The sequence below is a fragment of the Pongo pygmaeus genome, chromosome 5, assembly GCF_028885625.2.
Source record: "Pongo pygmaeus isolate AG05252 chromosome 5, NHGRI_mPonPyg2-v2.0_pri, whole genome shotgun sequence".
Taxonomy (NCBI): Eukaryota; Metazoa; Chordata; class Mammalia; order Primates; family Hominidae; genus Pongo; species Pongo pygmaeus.
Window position 1 is genome coordinate 50205612 of NC_072378.2, and position 22793 is coordinate 50228404.

General features: G+C 35.1%; 1 protein-coding gene across 1 annotated transcript; it reads right to left on the bottom strand.

Annotated features, from left to right (window-relative positions):
• Positions 1 to 11863: 11863 nt before the first annotated feature.
• On the bottom strand, positions 11864 to 13531 carry PGK2 (phosphoglycerate kinase 2). The gene has a single exon (XM_054490921.2). It carries the CDS (start codon positions 13392 to 13394, stop codon positions 12141 to 12143), a length of 1254 nt encoding a protein of 417 aa, XP_054346896.2. The 5' UTR covers positions 13395 to 13531; the 3' UTR covers positions 11864 to 12140.
• Between the last annotated feature and the right edge of the window lie 9262 nt (positions 13532 to 22793).

Below are 22793 nucleotides of genomic sequence, written 5' to 3' on the forward strand. Positions count from 1 at the left end.
TAAAAACTTGAGCAAAATTTCTTGCCCACAGTTATGTGGCTATGAAAAAATGTTAATAAAAAAAGAGGTCTAAACTGTTATTTTTAAAATGAGGAACACATTTTGCATAAAGCATGGTAGCCTCTATCCTTAAAAGTTATAATGTGTCAGCAGTCTCTAAGTGGTAGGGTTATTTTTCTTCAGAATAAAAAATAAAGCCAGTCTTTCATGGGTCTGTACAAACAAGAATGATCAATTATTACCAAAACTAATATCAAAGTATTGGAAAACCAAAGTGTGTATATATAAGCATACAGCTTCTTAATTTCCTTTCTCATAAAGTCTCAGAAATACTTTCAGAATCATTATCCTAGCATGCCCAAATTCAGAAAGCGTCCCATGAAACAGTGGTCCCTAGTAGTTGGAGCACAGGCTGTAAGGAGACTCCATTACTCAACCTTGGACCAGATGATCATTCTCTTTCTGCTTTAACATTTTATTTGTAAAATGAAATAATTAAGATTCCATTCCGAGATTTTATTTGCAAAATGGAATAATTCTACCTTATAGTGCAGTTGTAAGGATTACATAACATACCATTGGTAAAGTGCTTAGTCCTGGGATTAAAGTAAGTTCTCAAAAATGGAATCTATTATTAACTCATGTGAAAAAAAGAATGGTTTCAATTTGTCATTTAATTGATTCATTAATAAAAACTTGTCAAGCTCCTATAATGGATCAGACAATTTTTATGTGTTTTGAATGTCAAAATTAATAAGACATAGTTCTTCTCCAAAAGTATAGGGTGGAATATATGCATAGCCACATAAAAATAGAGCAAGTGCATTGCTTGACACCACTGAAGCAGCTATCTAGTGAACAAAAGTAGTCTTTATTCTTCCCATAGCTACAAAATAATGAAAGATGTAGTATTCCCTCAAATTAACATGTAAAAGAGAAATAAAAGAATGTGTTTGTCAAAATTTCAGTACTAATATGGTGACCTTTATCATCACTGAGAAAAAGGATGCATTAAAACTTTAATTGTCAAAGCAGGCTTTAAACACCAAGAAGAATGACTGGAGATCAAGGAGAGTATGTTTCACATACTGAAATATATCAGAACATAGCTCACCCAAACGCTCCAAGGACACTGAAAGACTGCAGCTGAACAAAGAACTTAACAGGTCTTTTAAATAAGACTGATCTGACAGTTTATGAAAATGGTTTCCTGTAAATACTTCTTTCCAAGGGAACTCTGGTCTTATGAAAATGTTTTTAATCCATTTAACCCTGAATAGTTGCACAGATTAAACCATTTTCTTATTATTAATAATATAAATGCATACCTATTTTCAACTTTCTTTCAAACACTGTGGTAAGCACTTTACAAATATTGTATCCATTGGTCTTGTTAAAAAAACACTTTTGACAAATTAAATTTAACAGAGTTCATTTGAGCCAAGGATAATTCATAAATCAGGCAACAGTCAGAATCAGAAGAGTCTCAGAGAGCTCCACCCAGCAGTGTGTGCAGTGCAATTTTACAGGATACCCACAGAAGCAGAGTTGAGAAATCACCTGATTGGCTACAGCTAGGCATCTGCTTTACTTGGGCATGTAGTGATCAGTTGGCTGCCTATAATTGTCTGAAACATGGCTGCTTGTGATTGGCTGAAACTAGACTCTTCCTTGTACTCCTAACTTAGGTTTGAGACTGTTTACATATTAATTTAAGTTGTAATTTGCTTTGTAGGGACTCAGGGTATGGAGACAGCCTCAGGCTAATGGCCTCCTGCTTATTTATCAGTCTTCACACACAAAGACGCATGCACGTGCACACAACTAATATATCTTAATATCATTTCCATTTTATAGATAAAAAACAAATAAGAATGCTTATGTCCCTCACTTTAAAAAAACTATGTTTGATCAACAGTATGTCTTTAAAATAAGGACATAACATCTCAAACTTAGTGAACTGGTTTTCCTCTTGGCTGATGATTGCAAAATAATATGCTCAGTCCTTCTACTGTTTGTTTAGAATTATTCTATTCAAAGGATTAATATTATCATGAATTAACTGAATAAACAATTTCACCATTAAGTAGTATATCTGCTTGCTTCAGAGCCAAAATAATCCTACTGGTTCTAGTTATTTGACAGACTGTGAGAAATTAAATATGATTGATTACTTGAATATTGATAATTTTAAATTGGCTTATTGGTAGAGTGGTTAAACTAATAAATATAAGAGTTTATGGAAAGGTAATAGTCATGCATTCTCACCTTTGCATCATTTTTATACAATGCGACAATATATAATGCTTTGAAGTATTCAGATAATTTGCATATTGTATGACTGAATTGGAGATGTCTCCATATTTTGCAACTTGCTAGGTTACAGCTGAGTGTTTGGAGTGCAACATTCTTTTAAAAGTCACGAAATAACTGTAATTTGCTCAGGGAAGTCTTACAGGCTAGACATTCTTTGCCCCTCCAGATCTACACTCAGTCTCTCTTTACCGTTTCCGCTTCTGGAGTCTGATTCCTCAGAAGTTCTCTTGTTTACTGGCTTTCTATTTGCCAGAAAACAAGATTCTGCCAGTGAGAGACATCATCAGGAAATCTAAATGTGGAGAAAAGAGGTTAGGCATTTAATTCCACCTTCCTCTCTAGCCCGCACCTCAAGCTGAAATTTGGCTCTGTACCTCCTATTCAACAGCTTCTGTCTCCAGCTACAGCTTTCACTAGTCTCTGATAACAGCTCCTTCTCCTTATAAATTTCTGGTCTAGGGCATCCCCAGTTGTGGGCCTTCAGGTGCTTCATCTTAATTCTTAACCCTACCCATACTTAAATAGTTCCTTCAGTAAACTGCTTTGAATTAAGTATTTCAGTGTGCCTCCTAGGGTGACCAACCATTCTGGTTTGCATGACACTCATGATTTTATTTTAGCACAAAAATCAGATGCCCTTGCTACACACGAGGACAGTTGGTTACCCTCAGCTTCCTGACAGAGACTTGTCTGATCTAGATGGCTAAGATAGTGAGGGTCTGGTAAAAATATAGGCTATGTGGTTGAAAGAGAGGGAGATATTTTATCTGGAAAGAGAGAATGTTAAGTTTTGCTTCAAGACAGTTGGCTTATTTTATAGTAAAGAGTGTAGAAAGTTTAGAGAGGGGTCAGAAGAAACCATGTGTAAGGTGAGGATATAGAGTGTCTAGCATTGTGGTAGGTGATTTTTATAATATTATATATGTCTCACCATGCCATAAATGTGTTTGAGTAAAGTAGGGTCTGTAAATAGTACAGCTTACCAGCTCAGTAGACAAGAAAATCGGCTGCAGTCATTACATAAACTTAATCAATCTAAAAATTAATCTACAATTACTTTAGAATATCTGTCAGAATTTTATATCTCTGAAATTAATTGAGAATTTCTAAATAAACAATGAATGGACATGAGCGTCAAATACCTTTATATCATTTACTTAGGCATAATTATATAAATAAAAATAACAGGTAGCAAGCAGAGTTTTGATATAAATTTCAATGTATTCTCTGCTTAGAAAATCATTAGTTTCTGCTGATGAGATAAACAATTCACTCTCAATATCTCATCACAGTCACAGTTTCCTCTCCCTTCATCACTCTTCCTGCTGGTACAGTATGCAGAACTAACTTTTTCTGTCTTTCATTAATGACTTCTCATTACTTGTATAGGAATTCAACTTTTTTTCTCTAATGATTGATTATCCTGTATCCTGGGTAGCTCACTTTCTTTACTGTAGCATGCTATAATAAGTGGAACATTCCGTTTCCTTTGACAAGAAAAAAAAAATTCTCGATTGTGAAAATGAGGTTCCTGTTATGTAGCAACATGGACATTGTTACATTTTTGCTCTCATTGTACAATTTGTATTTTCCACATATCTCCCAATATTACTTTCAATTTATAAAATAACAGCATCACCAACAATAATAAATTGATAGCTGCAAATCTACTATATGTCAAATACTGTGCTAGACCCTGAAGTAGAGAGTTGAATAAGATGTAGTCTCTGACCTTCAAAAATTGAGAGAGGGATATGTCAACAAAACATTCCAATAATATTAAAGAGTAAAACAACAGGTTTGCACAAAGAACAAAATAACCCAAAAGTGTGATTCATTCATCTGGAAGTGTGGATTGGGCAGGGAAAAGTTGAGTTAAGACATTTTGCAAATGTCATATCTGAGCTTATCCAGTTAAGTCCATTTCCTTCTCAATTGTAAATGACTTGTCCCTGATGAAAAGGTGATTAATGCGACAATTATACTGTATAAGAGTGTATACAATAAAAACTAAGCCTCGTTCTCACTCTACATTTTTTTCTATCTACGCAAGCAACCAAATCACAACTTTAAACAGCCAAACAAGAATAAGCAAATACAAAACCAAATACTTAAATGTGCAGGTATTGTATTAACTATCAATTTTCTCCTACAGAAACCAATTTCAGACACCTTGTGAATACCCACTTTTCCTTACCTGGGGAGTTCTTCACCTTCTTTTAATCTAAATAACTCTATTAAGACAAAGAGTAGTTGAATCCATTTCACTGTATTTATATTTCTTTAAGTTCTCAGACACTGTAGTTGGGGGGATGTAGCCTTCATATATAGAAAGTAAATTTCAAGTTGCAAAAGGAATTTATAGTTGGAGAGCCAAGGTTCTGATTTTTTTTTTTCTTCATCTACAATTTAGACCTCAATGTAAAATGTCCCTTAGCTTCCAGGTCATTCTTTTCTTTTTGTAAAGAGTCTTAGTAGATGAAAATTACAGCCAACAGTCTCAAGTATACCAACCAGAGTTCCAGAGCCATATAATTTAAAAACTAGAAGGAACCTCAGATAACATATAAATAAATATATTCTTTTTCAGCTAAAGAAGCCCAAAGAAGTGAAATGATTTGCTTCAGTTAAAACAAGTAGGTAGTGGCATGACTGTTACTAGAACTAATTCCTGTTTCCTTTTAAAGTGGTCTTTATCCTAATACAAAAACTGAAATAGAAACACTGGAGAGCTTATTACAGTACATGTTACTGGATCTCATCACCAGAGGTTGTAATTCGTTAGGGCTAATGGAGGCCCAGTAATCTGCATTTCTAACAAGTTTCTGGCTGCTGCTGCTGCCTTGGTAAGAATACATTGAGAAACCTGCTCTACAGCATGCATCTTGAGGCCTTACATAAGTATTTTTAAACCTAAGCCTGTAATAACTTAGTAGAAAGAAGTTCTGACTCTAAAGTGAGTATTTCCTTTTTCCTCCTAATAAGACACTTCATCTCTCTGTAGTACACTTAAAGGTTTGATCTAGGACCTGAAGATTTTCTCTCGGTAATTATGTATTTATTTAATTTAAAGCCAGTCAATGTATGCATGCTTCTTAAAATATGAAATAATATAATATTTTTATTGTATGACTTACAGTTTTTTCATTAATCGAAAGTACCTTCATCAGCATTCATGATTATTGATTTACATGTCCTGGATTTACCTATCCAATATTTACCCATCTTGTCAAATTAGTCAACAAGGACTGTAAATTATTCTGTCACAAACTTGCAATCCCCTGCTAACCCTTTACCTCTCTGCTTCCGTCTTCCTTTCCCTCCCCATTCACGACCTGAGCTCATGTGGTCATGTCAGAAGTATATCATTAACCTGCAATGATTATACTTTTACTTTTCTTTGCTCCACAGACACAAACTGACAAAAATCATTCTTCTTTCAAAGAAATCACAGTGTCTAAATAATTCCAAGATTTTATAAATATATTAAGAAAACAATTAAATGCATTGAGCAAATATAACTGCCTTATTAAAAGATATTTTTAACATCACTAGACTATTTCTGCTTTTTAAAAAATATAATTTTCTAATAGATCAGCTATACACATTTAATTTGCATGCTCATTGCTTTCTATCAAAGCGATTATGTATGTTTTCTGGAAAAAAAATCCTAACTTTGTATAGACAGAATTTAACTAGGGTTTTTGACAGAGATATTCTCAATCAACTACCTATTGCTCTCACTTTGGATAGTCATGAAGGCCGTCATAGAAAATGAATGTTTATAATGAGACACTACAGTACCCTACCATGGGGACAATGAATGGCATCATGTTCTCTTTAATCTCTCCTTTCTTCATTTTATTTTTTTTAGGGCAAGCATGGAACCATTATGAAAGCTAAAATTGATTTTTTTTCTTGAACATTTAAACATGCACACATATAGAGGGTGTATTTGGGTAGCAATTGTTTCCAGATGACATTCTTTTGGAGAAAGATGGGAGGTTGTATCTTTTGAAGAATTTTATGAGCCTTAATTTTTTGGAGAGTCTTAAGGCTTCTACATGACTCTAAAGAGTTAGAGAAACCTGTGGTAATCCAAAGAGTGAAACTAAAGACTCATGTTTATCACAGCTTTACTAACTAATGTTCCTTGAAATAAGCTATATCAATTTACAGATATTATTAAAAATGCACAGAAAGTAAATGAATACTAATATCCAAGTATGCAAATTAAATAACTCAAATTGCAACCTTGGCAATACCACAATCTTATGGTAACATTTTAAGGTTTTAAAAATTTGATATTAATACATAGCAAAGTATTTTTAATGTATACAATTATATGTAACTACAAAATTCTTATAACTATACAAAATATTATATTAAATATATACATATAACATATATGCACATATATGATAGATGCATGTATATGTATTTATATACAGTCATACATACATTGTTTAACAACTGGGATATGTGTACTTACACAAATCTAAATGGTATAGTCTACTACACACCTAAGCTGTATGGAGTAGCCTATTGCTCCTAGGTTACAAACTCATATGGCATGTTACTGTACTGAATACTGTAGGCAATTGTAACACAATGGTTAAGTATTTGTATATTTAAACATATATAAACATAGAAAAGGTACAGTAAAAATACTGTATAAAAGGCAAAAATGGTACACCTATGTAGGGCACTTATCATGAATGGAGCTTGTAGGACTGAGAATTACTCTGGGTGAGTGAGTAGAGGGTGAATATGAAGGCCTGGAACATTACTGTATACTACTGCAGGCTTCAGAAACACTGTACATGCAGGCCACACTAAATTTATTATAAATTCTTTTTCTTCAATAATAAATTGACGATCTTGCTGTAAGTTTTTACTTCATAAACTTCATTTTTAAAATTTTTGACTCCTACTTTTTGAAAACTTTTGTAACAAAACTTATCTTAAAACACAAAGACATTGTACAGCTGTACAAAAATTTTTATTTCTTTATATTCTTACTCTATAAGCCTTTTTCTATTTTTAAAATAATTTTTAACTTTTTAAACTTTTTTGTTAAAAACTAAGACATGTACACACACCTTAGCCTAGGCCTACAGAGGGTCAGGCTCATTGAGGCATCACTAGGTAATAGAAATTTTCCAACTCAGCTATGATCTTATTATGGGTCCACTGTTGTACACTCAGCCTGTTGTTGAGTGAAACGTTGTTACTGGGCACATGACTGTATATTGCTCCACAAACATCTTTTTCTAAGACTTCATTGTATCATGTTATTTTTTCAATATGCTAATTCGCTGATTTTTTTCCCGTGCACTTTCAAGTCTTTTATTTATTTCTACACCACTTAATATTTTGTACTGGCAGTACTTGAATTTGTCATGTATTTTTATAATTCTTGTCAGTTTATTTTCTATCTCGTGATTATCTTCTACATTCATTTTTCTTCTTTCATAATTTTTTAAATGAAGTGTGCTTGTTCTCTAAATAGTCTCCTTTCTCTTAGGGTAAATCATCTATGAAAGCATTTTCTCCATGGATCTACTAGGGTATTATGATATTGTCTTAACTTCATCCTTTGTTAGTCTTCATTTTAGTAACAGTTTTAATGGGGCCCATGATGACTCAGTTAAAGAACATTATTGTCCAGGTTCCCTTTCACTTAGATGTGATCATATTATGAAGTGCAGGCTGAGATGATGTAAACAAAATTGATATCTGTGACTTCCAGTGCTCCTCCTTAAGAAGAGGATGTTTTCTCTGAATTCCCCTTTCCCTGCACAGTAGGTTGGAAAATGTCAACAACTGAATTGATCCTCCTGCTCCTAGAGATGAAAATCAAGTACAGATAATGACAGAGACATTTTTGCTCTATTAGGTCCTTGGATGAGCTCAAGAAATGTCTGCTTATCCCTAACTACCTTGGAAAGTTACCTTAAGAAAGTAAAATTGCTATGTTGTTTGAGAAGCTATATTTTGAAGTATTTTTATTATAGTAGTTTCTAGAACAAGATTTCTCAACCTTAATACAATTGACATTTGAGGCTGAATATGTTTTTGTACTAAAAAGCTGTCCTGTGTATTTTACCGTGTTTTATAGCATCCTTAGCCACTACCACTAGACCCCTATGGCATTCTGGTCGTGACAAGCAAAAATGTCTCTGGACTTTGATAAATGTCCCCTGTGGAATAAATGTGTTTCTGTTTGAGAACCACTAGTCTGTAGACTAACGAATGTAGACATTGTTCCCTGTAGTAATGCTGCCCTAATAAAACTTATAAAATATTGCATTCGCTTAGGAGTCAGTGAGAAGAAGTGAAGAGGCATTGAAGGCTGGAAGGTGGTGATAATTCTGCTGCAGCATTGGATAAAACTGTTAACTGTGGAAAGTACTAGGCAGAACATATTCCTATGGAGATTAAAGCAGCTAGAGAAGTGCTTAGAAAGGCAGAATGTCAGTATATTTTGATTGTTACATGTAGTTTTTAGTAAAATATTATAACAAAAAATGAGCACAGCTAGGAAAAAATGAACAGTTGAAATTAGAAATAGAGGTGACAGAACTTTTTAGGGAGATAAACTAAAATTGGCTAATAAGCTAGAAAAGTGAGATCTCTCAGAATTGAAAAAACTAACTGCCTCAATACTTCAAACAATGGGAGAAAGAGTGTCACTCATGGCTTTTTTTAGAGACCCCCCCCCCATTTGGACTTTTCAGCCAAAAGTATGAAAAAGCCACATGCAAAGATTAGACTATAAATATTGCCTTCATACCCCTACCAACTTTTTCATATGACCACATTAGTCATCTCTAAAATAAAGAAAAGTGGGCCCAGGGCCAGGCTTATGCCTGTAATCCCAGCACTTTGGGAGGCCGAGGGTGTGGATAACCTGAGGTCAGGAGTTGGAAACCAGCCTAGCCAACATAGTGAAACCCTGTCTCTACTAAAAGTACAAAATTTAGCCAAGTATGGTGGCATGTGCCTATAGTTCCAGCTACTTGTGAGGCTGAGGCAGGGGAATCGCTTGAACCCGGGAGGTGGAGCTTGCAGTGAGTTGAGATGCCCCACTGCACTCCAGCCTGGGTAACAGAGCGAGACTCCGTCTCAAAAAAAAAAAAAAAAAAAAAAAGAGCCCAGCAAAGAAGTCAATTAATTAAAAACAAGAATCAGAGGGTTAAGAAGTGTAACTAGAAGACATTTTTGGTGAAGTTCTTCCAAATGAAACTAAATACACCAGAAACCTTAATTCTTGAGAAAGTTGAAAAACCATTAGCTCAGCATTAAAAGGCTTTTAATTGTGTGATACAAAAAGACATCCTTGGTTTATTAAACCGAAACCAGCAGCTGGGCATGGTGGCTCACACCTGTAATCCCAGTACTTTAGGAGGCTAAGGCAGGAAGTTCATTTGAGGCCAGGAGTTCAAGACCAGCCTGTTCAACATGGTGAAACCCGACCTCTACTAAAAATACAAAAATTAGCCAGATGTGGTGGTGCACGCCTGTAATCCCAGCTACCTGGGAGACTGAGTTGTGAGAGTCACTTGAACCTGGGAGGTGGAGGCTGCAGTGAGCCAAGATCGTGCCACCTCACCCCAGCCTGAGTGACAGAGAGAGATTCTGTCTTGGAAAAAAAAAAACAAATAAAACTATACCAGCAAAAAGAGGCTAGGAAATCTGTGCGGTGGCCTGATATGGCCTGATGAAGCATACCATCTGCTTGAGGATATGCCATGGAAGTTAAGGAAACAAAATGTCCCAACTGGTCAAACGACCGGCCAGAAAAGGACAATGGATAAGTTCCTCCCAGAGACCAGAACCAGCCTAAACAAAGAAATTGGGCTGCTGCCAGGTCAGGGAGTTCTTGAAATTGTAATCCAGAGTGATTTATTTCATAATTGTAATGAATCAGTGGCTTTTTCTAGGTGAGTATTTTTGTTGCAGTTGTCCTATTTCTTTTTCACTATTGTATATTGGCTATGTATGGAGTTGGGGGCTGGGAGGTATGAGAAAAATGACTGTGTTTTTGAGTTCATCGCTGTTCAGCCCCCACTGGATCACACAGAAAGAACTGTGCGTAATTCAGAGATACCCAGTTTTTAGTAGGATGCAGTAACTGGACAAGTCATTTGATTGTATCGTATCTCTTGGAGAACAGATGTTTTCTTTTTAGAAAGCAAAACAGAACAAAACAAAACATAAATACTTGTACATGGATACTTGGGAGGCCAGCATGGCAGTCTGTCAGAAACCATTAATTTTCTTCAGTGTTTTTCCCCTCCTTACTTCCTTTCAGCAATAGAATCTATTGACTTTTAGCTGGGCACAAGGTATGCAGCTAGAGAGAATACATCCCCAATCTTCCCTTGCAAAATAAGCCTTATCTCACAACTAATGCCAATAGGATACATGAAAACAAATCTCTAAACTTTTTGAATCATGTATTGAAAAGAAAACTAATTGCCTTTCAAGAACTTCCCCCTTCAGGTTGGCAATCAAGTAGCAAAAACTTGAACAGTGGCCTCATACCATACACAGACTGAACCCCCTCATGGCAGTAACAGATCTGTTTCACCAGTTTGGTTCCCTAGATGACTTCATAAAGGAAAGCCCATGTTATTTGCCCTGGATTCTCATGTGAGAGAGTGATATGTTTTAATCTTGTTTCAACTACTCAAGTTTTGGTTCCATTAATCCTAACTCCTACATCTTTCCTGGGATTATTATAATATTAACATTCTGCTTAAAATATGTTGAAGTTCCAGGTGTATTAAGATTCATATTTGAAGCTCAATTATTCAGGATATTGAATATCACAACTGATCTGGGGTTATGGGACATAAGATATTATAGCTGGGAAAGGTTAATCTGCATTTTTACTCTTAATTACTATTCTTGTTAATAGCATTGCCCTAAACTACCTCTTTGTCTACAGAATAAAGCAAAATATTTTCCAATAAGTGTTTTTGTTTTTTCTACATTTCTTATCATTTTATCTTCTGTTTTCTAATAGAGAATTTTAATCTCTATTTTCCCATTATTAAACTAGCTATGTATATATATTTTATTTATCTCAAAAACCAAGTTTTAGAACTTACCAGTTATATTATTTATTTATTAAATAATGCCTGCCTTAAAAATAAAACAATTACTTATTTACAACTTGGGTTTAACTTGTAGCTCTTTTTCTAGCTGGCATTTGTGTGTATTCTTGTGCATTGATATGCACACAAACATAATTCTTACCTTGAGTTTAATTTCTTTTCTTTTTAAAAATTCCTTGGGTTTAATAAGTATCTTTCATTTCTCTTTTTTTTTTTCCTATTTAGTATAACATATCCTCTTAGCAGAACTTTATTGGTACCCATGAATTTTTATATGTAATTATTTTTCTCAGTTTATTTGGGCATATTTATTGTTTGTTTGTCAGCTTTCATTCCACCCTTTCCCAACAACTTAAGTTTTGTCTTTTGGGTTTCAAATTATGAAACAATAGCAAAGTTGGACTAAAATAAAAAGATTCAGCTTCTTCAGCTCACTTTCTTTAATAGGCAACTTAAGAATATGTCCTCCCTAGAAAGCACAATGGTGAAGTTCAAATGAGAACTTGAATAGGCAAATGCATGACCAAACTAAAATTAATTGCTGTGCTGATATTAAGAGTTCCTGATGGCCCGTTGCTTGTCCATTACATAGGTCTTGATCTAGGAGTAGATTTTAACAAAAGTCACATCAAGATGTAAAAGCACTAAGCTGACTTAAAGGCCGTGGACAGAAAACAGAAGGAAGTAACACTATGTTAACTACACGTTGCTGAGGGCCTCTACTCCAGGAAGGATTTTACCTTCCAGAAGCTCTAGACTGGCACCACCTCCAGTGCTGACATGGCTGACTTTATCTTCAGTGTTCCATTTGGCACAGCAAGTAGCAGTGTCTCCACCCCCTATAATAGTGATGCAGCCCTTGGAAGTGGCTTTCACAATTTCATCCATGAGGGCTTTGGTTCCCTTAGCAAAGGCATCCCATTCAAATACTCCTAACGGCCCATTCCAAACAATTAACCTTGCTTGAGCCACAACTTGAGCATGATTCTTGTTGCTCTCAGGACCACAGTCCAAACCCATCCAGCCAGGAGATATGCCAGATGCTACAGTGGCTTTTCCAACCTGAGCGTTCTCATCAAACTTGTCACCAGTAACAAAGTCAACAGGAAAAGTAATCCTTACACCATTCTTTTGTGCTTTGGCCATGATATCTTTGATGATCTTGGCTCCCTCTTCATCAAACAGGGAAGCACCAATCTCCATGTTGTTGAGTACCTTAAGGAAGGTATAAGCCATTCCACCACCAATAATCATCTCATTGACTTTGTCCAGCATATTTTTGATAAGTTGGATCTTGTCTGCCACTTTGGCTCCACCAAGTATAGCCAGAAAGGGTCTCACTGGGTTTTCCAAGGCTTTAGCAAAGTAATCTAGTTCCTTCTTCATCAAGAATCCGGATGCTTTATGGGGCAGATTCACTCCCACCATGGAACTATGAGCGCGGTGCGCAGTGCCAAAAGCATCATTGACATAGACGTCCCCTAGCTTGGAAAGTGATGCTCGGAAGGCTTCTATTTTATCTGGCTCAGCTTTAATCTTCTTTCCAGAGGGATCTTGGCCCTTCCCTTCTTCCTCCACATGAAAGCGCAGGTTCTCCAGCAGGATGACTGAACCAGGAGCTGGGTTGGCACAGGCTTTCTCCACTTCTGTGCCTACACAGTCCTTCAGGAACAGAACATCCTTGCCCAGCAAGGATTTGAGTTCAACAGCAACAGGCGCTAAGGAATATTTGTCAGGCATGGGAACACCATCAGGCCGACCTAGATGACTCATAAGAACTACTGCCTTGGCTCCATTGTCCAGGCAGTACTTGATGCTTGGGATGGAAGCCTTGATCCTCTGGTTGTTTGTAATCTGGTTCTTCTTCATGGGAACATTGAAGTCTACTCTCATGATGACTCGCTTCCCTCTAACATCCAGTTTGTCTAAAGTCAACTTCTTAGAAAGAGACATTTTGACTATGTAAAGACATAGGCTGACACCTGGATCTTAATGCTGAAGAACCAACTTGCTGTTGGGAGGCTGGGTCGGTGGTGATTTCTAACGCCCTTGCCCTTGCCCCGCCCCTTTCTTCTCCACACCGTCTCCAGCACAACAGCCACTGTTAGACTGGAGAGGAAATCTAGCTTTGTGATTGGCTCATGCTCCTGTCAATCTCGATCTGAAATGTGTTGCTAGGTGAAGATTCCAACTTCCTGGGCAGAGGGCCGTGTAGTGGAGTAGAGGTACCTGGCTTCGAGGCGAGACTCGGGTAGGTGAAGAAACCCCAGAATAAGAATGGTTCTAAAAAAACAACAAGAATGGTCCTGAGGTCTGCGCTGCCTTCTGGCTCTTTTTGCCCCCACCCCACAGCTCGGTTAACAGTTGCTCTTATTATTAAAAACAAAACAAAAAGAAATCCACCCCCACCCCCACAAACCTGCATACACCTCATTCATGTTAAATCTTAACCATTTTGATATGTAAAAACCTCTGCAGTGCCAAATAAAAGGAATATTTGAAATAATGATTTTCATGTGAAACCTTGCTTATTCAAGTCAGGATAGTATAGTTCTGTTTTTTCCTTGTCTTGATAAATATTTCTGTTGAGGATGTGGCTTGTTGTTAGTCTTCATCTTTAGATATATTCTAGGACGGGGTGGGAATGCTGTCATATTTTCATTACTTTGCTTCTTCCATTTTCAGACTACCATGAAAGACTGTTTGGTCACTTCTGCAGGAGAATCCCATAAGATCATAGCAAAGAGAGTATCAGTAACAAGTGCTGAAAGTAATGGTGACATTTCTTTCAGACTACAATGTTATGATGAGGCTCCTTATTTTTTCTCTCCTCTCTATTTGCTTTCCTATCTGTACAACTTAGAAATTGAGCTGAAAAAAAATGCGTGGTTTTCATGAGGATGAAAACATATATTAGAATTGAAAGTGAGTAAGATATTCTATTTTTGGAGAAAGTAAATGTATGTGGCTAGTTGCTTTAGTAATGAAAATTGGCTTTACAATTTTTTTCATTAGACTCCGTAGGTTGAGTGAACTAAATATGTAAAATGAAGGCTTTGACAGAAATATATTTGAGGCATTACCTATTAAGATGGCTAAAACAAAAAATAAAAACAAGTGTTGAGAAAGACGTGGACAAATTGGAATCCTCATTTATTGCTGATAGGAATGTCTAATGGTGCGGTCACTTTAGAAAACAGTTTATCGGTTCCTCAATGTTGAACATCGAGTCAACAGCATTTAAAAGCAAACTTAAATGGTGTTAAAATATATAGTAACAGAAACTCTCATTTATTGCTCCCAGGAATGAAATATGCTACAGCCATTTTGGGAAACAGCTTGGCAGTTTCTTAGAAATATGCATAGACTTACCATACAAGTCATTAATCCTATTTCTAGATATTCATCCAAGGACATCAAAAACCTGTATTCTCTCAAAATTCTGTAAACAAATGTTTAGAGCAGTTTTATTAATAATTACCAAAATTGTATATTCTTCAAGTAATAAATAAATAAACTGTGATATATCCATGCAATGGAATATTATTAAAAAAAAAAAGAAAAGAAACAAGCTATTTATTACACAAAAGCCCTGGATAAAACTTAAATGTGTCTTACTAACTGAAAGAAGCCAGGCAAAAAAATTATGTAGCTATTGTATAATTCCATGTGTATGACATTTGAAAAAAGGCAATCGTTTTGGGATGGAAAACATATCAGTGGTTGCTACATGTTAGGAGAAGAGAGGGTGGTCAACTATAATGGGGATACACAGGAGGATTTTTAGTGTGGTAAACTGTTCTATGAGGTACTGGTGTGGTGGATACAACATTCTATGCACTTGTCGAAATTCATAGAATTGTACGTTGTAGAGAGTGAACTTTAATGAATGCAAATGAAAAAATATGATCCAGAGTGTTAGGGAATCCTATTATGTAATGTAGCCTCTGACAAATAAGCCTAAGTGTATTGTAATATATAGGAAATTTTACTACAGGTGATGTGGTCAAAAAAAGGAGATGACTTAAGTAACTTTGCGAAAGAGGTTTTCAGTTTGTAAAACTAAAGACGAAAACAACTGTCCAAAAATACAATACTCTAGTTGGTAAGTTTGAATATCACAAGCTTATAGATGAATAATTCTTAAACTATATGTGTTATTAGAGATAAGCAAATAATGGAAGATAATTAAAAGTTTTTCACTGTCAGGAAAATAAGTTACAAATAAGCAAGAGCAGAATGAACTCTGTGGTGCTGGATTAAGAGTCTGAGATATTAGTATGAACTCATATTAAGTTCAATATACACATAGGTTGATATGGAAAATAATTACAGATATGTGTATAAATATGTGTTAATTTTTTATTGCTACGGTAGCAACTTGTCACAAATTTAGCTACTTGAAATAACACAATTTTGTGTTCAAAAACAATTCTGTAGGTCAGAAATTCAGGTTGGCTCTGCTGGTTTCTTGCTCTGGATTTCATAAAGTTTTGTTGGCTGGGTTTTCATTACAAGGCTCTAGGAAGAATTTACCTCTAAGCTCATTTAGGCTTTTGGCAGGATTCAGTTCCTTGCAATTATAGGACTGAGCTACCTGCTTTTGGCTGGCTGTTAATAAACCCCTAAAGGCCCTCTCAGGTTTGTAGGTTCCTGTATCTGAGAGCCAGCAATGATGCATTGAATTCTTCTTACAATCGGAATCTCTCTGATTTTCATTTCTACTCCATCTGTTTTCCACTTTCAACCAGAGAAAATTCTCTGCTGTTAAGGACTCATTTGACTAAGTTGGGCCAAACTAGATAATACAGGATAAACTCCCTAATTAAATATTGTGATATAATTATATCTGCAAAGTATCTTTTGTCATGTAGCATCAGTATTTACAAGTTCTGGGTAATAGGACATGGACATCTTTGGTGGGCCATTATTCTGCCTACTCAAGCAGGATTTTGATAAACACAAGTATTTTCAAGCTCTGTTCATAAGAGGGCAGAGAAGCAGTGACTTATAAATAAGTAAGTGGGGATGGGGGAAAGGACAAAACTTCTCTACAGAGGAATTCCAAATAATGTGTGTAGACACATTCCTCTACTAGAGGTGGAGCTTAATGGACTGTTTGAATGTAGTGATAAATAGATTCTGAGTATTCAAATTATTATTCACCATGATTTACAAATACTAGATTTGAAAGACCCAAAAGGAAAATATACTCTTCTGTTTTGGCACCTTTCTGTAAAGAAGATTTGCAGTGTGCTCTGCACTGAGCTAAACCACAAGGGCATTTTGTCACCACTTCCCCAAGATCTGTCTTCATGTAACAGCGTCAAGCTCTGAGGACCTTGTCTTTCAAAATTACAATCCTGTTACCACGTATCATCCCACATAGAGGCTGAAATGTCTTCTTGACTAAATCCAGTTTTCATCTATGTTCACAGTATCAATGTCTCTACGTTCTGCTGTTCTTGGACAGGTTTTCCAGGTTTTCTTTATGCAAATGTCCTCTGTTTCTCTCCAGGCCTTTTAAGGGCTGCTTACTTAGCTACTAGTATTTGCTCATGGTGGCGACTGATTAAAGTCTATGGTGGCAAGATTTCATCATAGGTTGTCCATTTTCTTTGAAAATTGAAACACGTTATGGATATAATCTATTATTCTTTCTATTAGGAAGCCTTTGAAATATTTGGGGCAGTTTAGCTTCAATTCACCTTTCCATTGACAATGATTGTAAAATATGCAAATATATATTCCATACGTTATGCAGAGTTCTGGGTGCTGAAATGACTAGTAATCTATAGTTATGTATATTCTCATGTACATCTTGTGTCATTTTAGTCACTAATTTTTAATATTTCAAAATACACCAATCCTTTTAACAATTTAAAAACAATTTTTAAATTGCTTATGAATTTGTGAATGTCTCTATTAATAATAGCAGCAAACTTCAATTTATGCATTTGAAAATGTTTCCATGAGTTTTTGGGGTCATTGTAAAAGGTAGACTAAGGTGGCTGTATGGTGCTATCTCTCCCTTTCAATGGCGAAAACCTCTACTCTTGCATCAACCTAATATATAACTTTTTACACAGTGCAGAATTAGTTTGAAAACAACATAATAATTCACACGATAACATTATGTATGAATTAGCCAATGCATTTGTTTTAAAGTATACTTTTTTGCATTTGTTCCTCCATCTACTTATCTGTTCTTCTAACATAGTTCTGTTGCATAAATTTTAAGCAAATTTTACTCTCTTTATATTTTGTTTTTATAATTAATTTTTTAGAAGATAAAAGGACACATGAAAATATGGCTAAAATTAAACAGCTAAGTTACCCAATCACAAATAGGTAATTTTTAGGACTTTTGTGTATTGAATTCCTACAGATCTCTGTTATTGATTATTAATTGATGAATTGATGTAGGCACTGAATAGGACAAACTCAATGTGAAGTCTAAGATAAGAATTTTAATGTTATTACAATAAAGTTAATGAGACATAAGTTCTAAAAATATATATAATAATGTATATAATAATACAAATCATTACCAGTTCAAACTAATCCTAGGGGAGGATTGATGTATTGCTAAGATTAGGTTTTATTTTCCTTAAGGAGTCCAAATTAGATCAGTAGATGCAGTCATCCTGAACAAGAAAATTGTGTTATAAAAGTTATAATTTAAAAGGGTATTTCAAGAGGGAACATTTTAATTAAAATTTTAATAAAAGAGATTGGAAGCTAGAGAGTTTAATTCACACTGATAAGTTATTTTAGAGTTATTTTTAACTAATGAATAACCTGTGATTATTTTTCTAAAGACATTCCAAAAACTTTTTTTCAATTTAGCTTTAAATATATTTTATTATTCTAAAATAAAATAATGAATTACTTCGTTAAAACCAAAACAATTTTAAGTATCAGCTTGTCTTCTAATACTGAAACTCAGGACATTCACATTACTATATGTTTTTTCTGTTACCCCCAGCTCAAAAATTTCTATAGAAAATAGAAGTATGGGATACCTCTTAAGAAATGAATGGTCCCTTGAATTTTAATAAAATATATCTTTTTATTTATTAAGGCTACTACTTAATCATAGTTATGTCCTATCTAATTGTGGCTTGCATTATGCAAAGCATATTTATAATTTAAATAATTGTATTAGTTGGTTTACTTTTGATACAGTCAAAATATTTGCCTGATACTATTTATTGGAGTTTCATCTATTATAACATATTGAGGGTAACACTGGCATCGAGAAAGGGTATAGGTGAGAAACGAGACAGCTGTAGTTTGCATAAGCTCTAAGCTAAAAGAAAGACAAATGATAAAAATGTGTCTTTGTATCTCCAACATTAACTAGGGGAATTGGGACAGTTACTGGATAAATTCACTACAGGCAACAGGAATAATTGACAAACTAGCTTAATGGAAATATTTGGAAGAATATATACATTCCAAAAATATGGCCAGACATCACTGACTTCTGTATAAGATGAAGACCTATAAAATAGATTCTAGTTCTCAGTCTCTTACCTGGTTTTGGAGATTCCAATGTGAGATAGGGAATTATATGGAGCTCCTTTTAGCAACCACCAAAACATATGGGAGGACCATGGGAGCCTAAGGTTTTTGAATTCTTGCATTTCCTGGGAGGCAGAAAGTGGCCTTCAGTGGAAGTCCACAAACCAAGAAGAGAGATTGAGTTGCTGTAAAGGATATTTGTTGCACTGTTTCTCCCTCCATTGTATGCACTTGAAATCAAGCCTATCCATGAGTGTGATCAGGATGGACTTAATTGGAGCAGCAGTTGGAAAGGGTATGTCTTGTGAACTTTGATGGGTTAAGTCCTGGGCAGTCTTGAAATTTTGATGTTATAATTCAGTAAAATAAAGTGTCAAGAAAAAAGGAAAAAAGAAAAAAGTGAAAAGACAAATAAAAGAGAAGAAAGAGAAAGAAACTAAAAAAGTGAAAAGACAAATAGAGGAAAGAGAAAGAATCTTGGATAAAAAGCATGAAACCAGTGCTTTGGGGACCAGTTTGAAATCTCTCTTTCTTTTATTGTTCCAATTGTAGAGTTCTACAGAGGCAATACTGGAGCCAGGCTGGGGTGAAGCCCCAAGAACAATAATTATGCTTAGGTCTGGCAGCCTCTAGCTCTCAGCTGATAATCTAGGAAAGAAGCTATTGAAGTAGACATACTGTAATATTTCCTGGAGGACAGACAATATCTATGCTGGAAGTGGGAATAGGGAGCAGGAAATCATGCACTATATCATAAGAGGCTCTTTCAATGTATATTTTCCTCCAATTTCAATACACACACCATCCAGCATGGTATTTAGGAATGATCTTCCTTTCTCTGGGCCAGGGAAGATGCAAATTGTCAACTTGTTGAACCCAGTCCCACATTGTTTCCCAGGGCCACAGTTTTTCAGTCAAATACTCATCCACCACTCCACCTCCATCTCCTCCCACATCTCAGGTACTTTTTGGTAGAGTGGCCATGTCTTCAAGTTCAGAGTGTCCCAAGGTATGTGAAAACTAAATCCAGGAGGTCTACTTAATGATGGACTTGCCTTTCTCTACACAGTATCTGAGTTCCTTCTCTGAAAAACACCGTACTACCTACACCAAGGAAATTAATACGGCTAAGGAAAACACATGACAGTGTATTCATCTCTTGTCTTTACAACCACCACCAACAGTGGCCAACTCAGCTTATAGTGTTGCTTCTTTGTGGTAGGCAGTATAAGTCTTCAAAAGGCCGTTCAGATTTCTTCCCCATTTTAAGAGAATATGAATTTAAGTAATTCAAAAGCCTGACATTCTGTCACAAGGGATTGTGAGGAGAAGACAAGAAAGAGAAAGAAAGTTAAAAGAAAGAACTATTATTTCCTGCCTTACGTGTTCATCCCTATCTCTGGTAGTTTCCATCCTCAATGGGGTAGTGAGCTTTAGAAATATCTAGATAGATATGGGAGCAGCTAGAAAATTGGGGGTATTTGTATGCTTTCCTCAGAGAATAAGAAGGAGTAAGAAAACTTTGAGGGAAGACTTGAGTTAATGTTTTACAATGTGTCCTTGGTAAAGAAATAAATCAAACTGCTAGAGCTCATGTCCTTTAATATGGCTTGGGTTAATAACTTTTCAGATACCTTAGAAATGGCACACAAAATTGCTAAGGGTGCTCAAGAGTAAACAAGAGGTAGAGAAAATCCAAGATAACGGTACTTTATTTTAATTTGCAAAGACAAATTTTAAAAAGTATTGTACTGCATTAGACCAAATTTGCTACATTGAATTCAAATTTATTTTATTTTTTTCAAATTTTTTTTCTCCACTATTTAACAATAAGACTAGTGAGGAAAGTTAGCTCAATTCATAGAAAATAAACAAATCAATATTTTCCATACATTTTTCAGTGTAATGTTAGCCATTTGGTGATCTGCAGAGTCAGGTTGGTAGGGCTGTGTTCGGCTGTGCCCACAGTGGAAACCTTAGCCACCACCACCTACTACTGATGAAAAGCACCAGCCAGTCCTCTTAGTTCCTGCACCCAATGTTGCTTTCTAAAAAGCTACTTTTAAGAGCTACTTTCTTTAAGAGCTACTTTTAATTGCTATGTATTTTTAAGGTGGATGTGTGATAAAATAAGGTCATATATGTGTCTATATACAAGTAGTACACTTGAAAAATAAAAAAAAATTCTTGGCTAGTTACAAATGCTAAAACATACAATATGGTGGAATCCTTTTGTCATAAGAGTTTTGGAGAATAGCTAAAAGAGCTTAGTTTTATTGTTTTGCTACTGAAAATTAATTTGTCAATGATATTGCTCAAAAATTATGAATAATCTGTAGATATAGAAGTTCCATTAGTACTTTATATAATTTTATAATAAAATAATATTGTAGACATTTTTAATATCCACTTGTGTAGAAAGTACTAATGGCTTTTCTGAAAACTAGCAGTGAACCTAATTTACATGGTTATTGTATTGCCATGAGATGGGCTCACCTTTGATCCCTTAAAAATGTTCTTATGGGCAGATCAGAAGAATTGCATATCGACAATTCCTAAAGCTAAAGAAATCCTAGTGGTAATATATTGTGGGTAGCTGAGATAACTGCATTGAGTGGAAACCGTCTAAGCATCTAGCTGCCTGTCCAGTCACTATTGCATTGCTCAAATATTCTATAACTTTTAGAGCTTTGATTCCCTTATCCTTGGTGACCTGAATTTGGAACCTATAAATGTGAATGTTCAAATTAAATAATAATAATAATAAAACCTGTGTATTAGACCATATTTCACTGTGAAGTATGGGTACAAATGCAAATACAGACTGTATGATATAACTTCATCTTGCCAGGAAATTAACAACCTCTGGAGAGTTTTGAGCACAAAGATGGGCCATATAGAGCCACTGCATACCCCTGCTTGCAATTTTCCACTCCTGTTCCTTGATCTGTATCAGTTTACACTGCTTTGGCATCATTTTGGCCTTTTGTGCAGCATCTTTAGTCCAGTTCTATAGAGGAAAAGTAAATATCAAACACATGATCTTATTACAATTTCCATGATGAGTCTAGATTTTTTTTTAAATCACATCTAGCAGTATCTTCAACTTATAAGCTAAAAATTTGAATAATGAAATTACTCTTTAATATTATGGTAGAAAAATAAAACAGAGTTCCTTAAATTCACAAATTCAAAATTTGATAATAACAATCAGATTAGCCTCTCTTTCTGATGTAGTAAAGACTTAAGGAAATGCTTTCAGTAGATCTACCAAGATAGAAATCCATCACATCATTTATTTATAGTTTTACCTCTGACACGTTATTTTATCTTGGTATCTCAGTTTCTTTGACTCATAATTCATATTAAAACATTTGTTCCAAAGGCTTAATGTGATAATGCCATATAATTATTATATGACAAACGCTGTACTATGTGCTGAATTAATAAATGATAACTACGATTGGAAAGAAGTATAGTATTGAGCATCTATATTTAAAATTGTGAGTAATAAAAATTAATAAGTAACACAACACACTAGAATCTGTTTTTAAGTCTGCAAATATTTTTTCTTACTTTTTCCTCACAGCAACTCCAAAATGGGGGTACTATTGTTATCTCCGTTTACAAATTAGGAAACTGAGGCACAGATATGCTCTTGGGTACTTGTCAGCAGTAGTTGTTCTACAAGTAAGGTGAAAAGCAGAACCTCTTTATCACTAGGTATTGGATAAATAATCTCCCTAAGACTGTTTCATCCTCTCATTCTCTACATTGATTTAAAGGACTGCCACTATATTCATGTGCAAAACATTACCAAAAAAA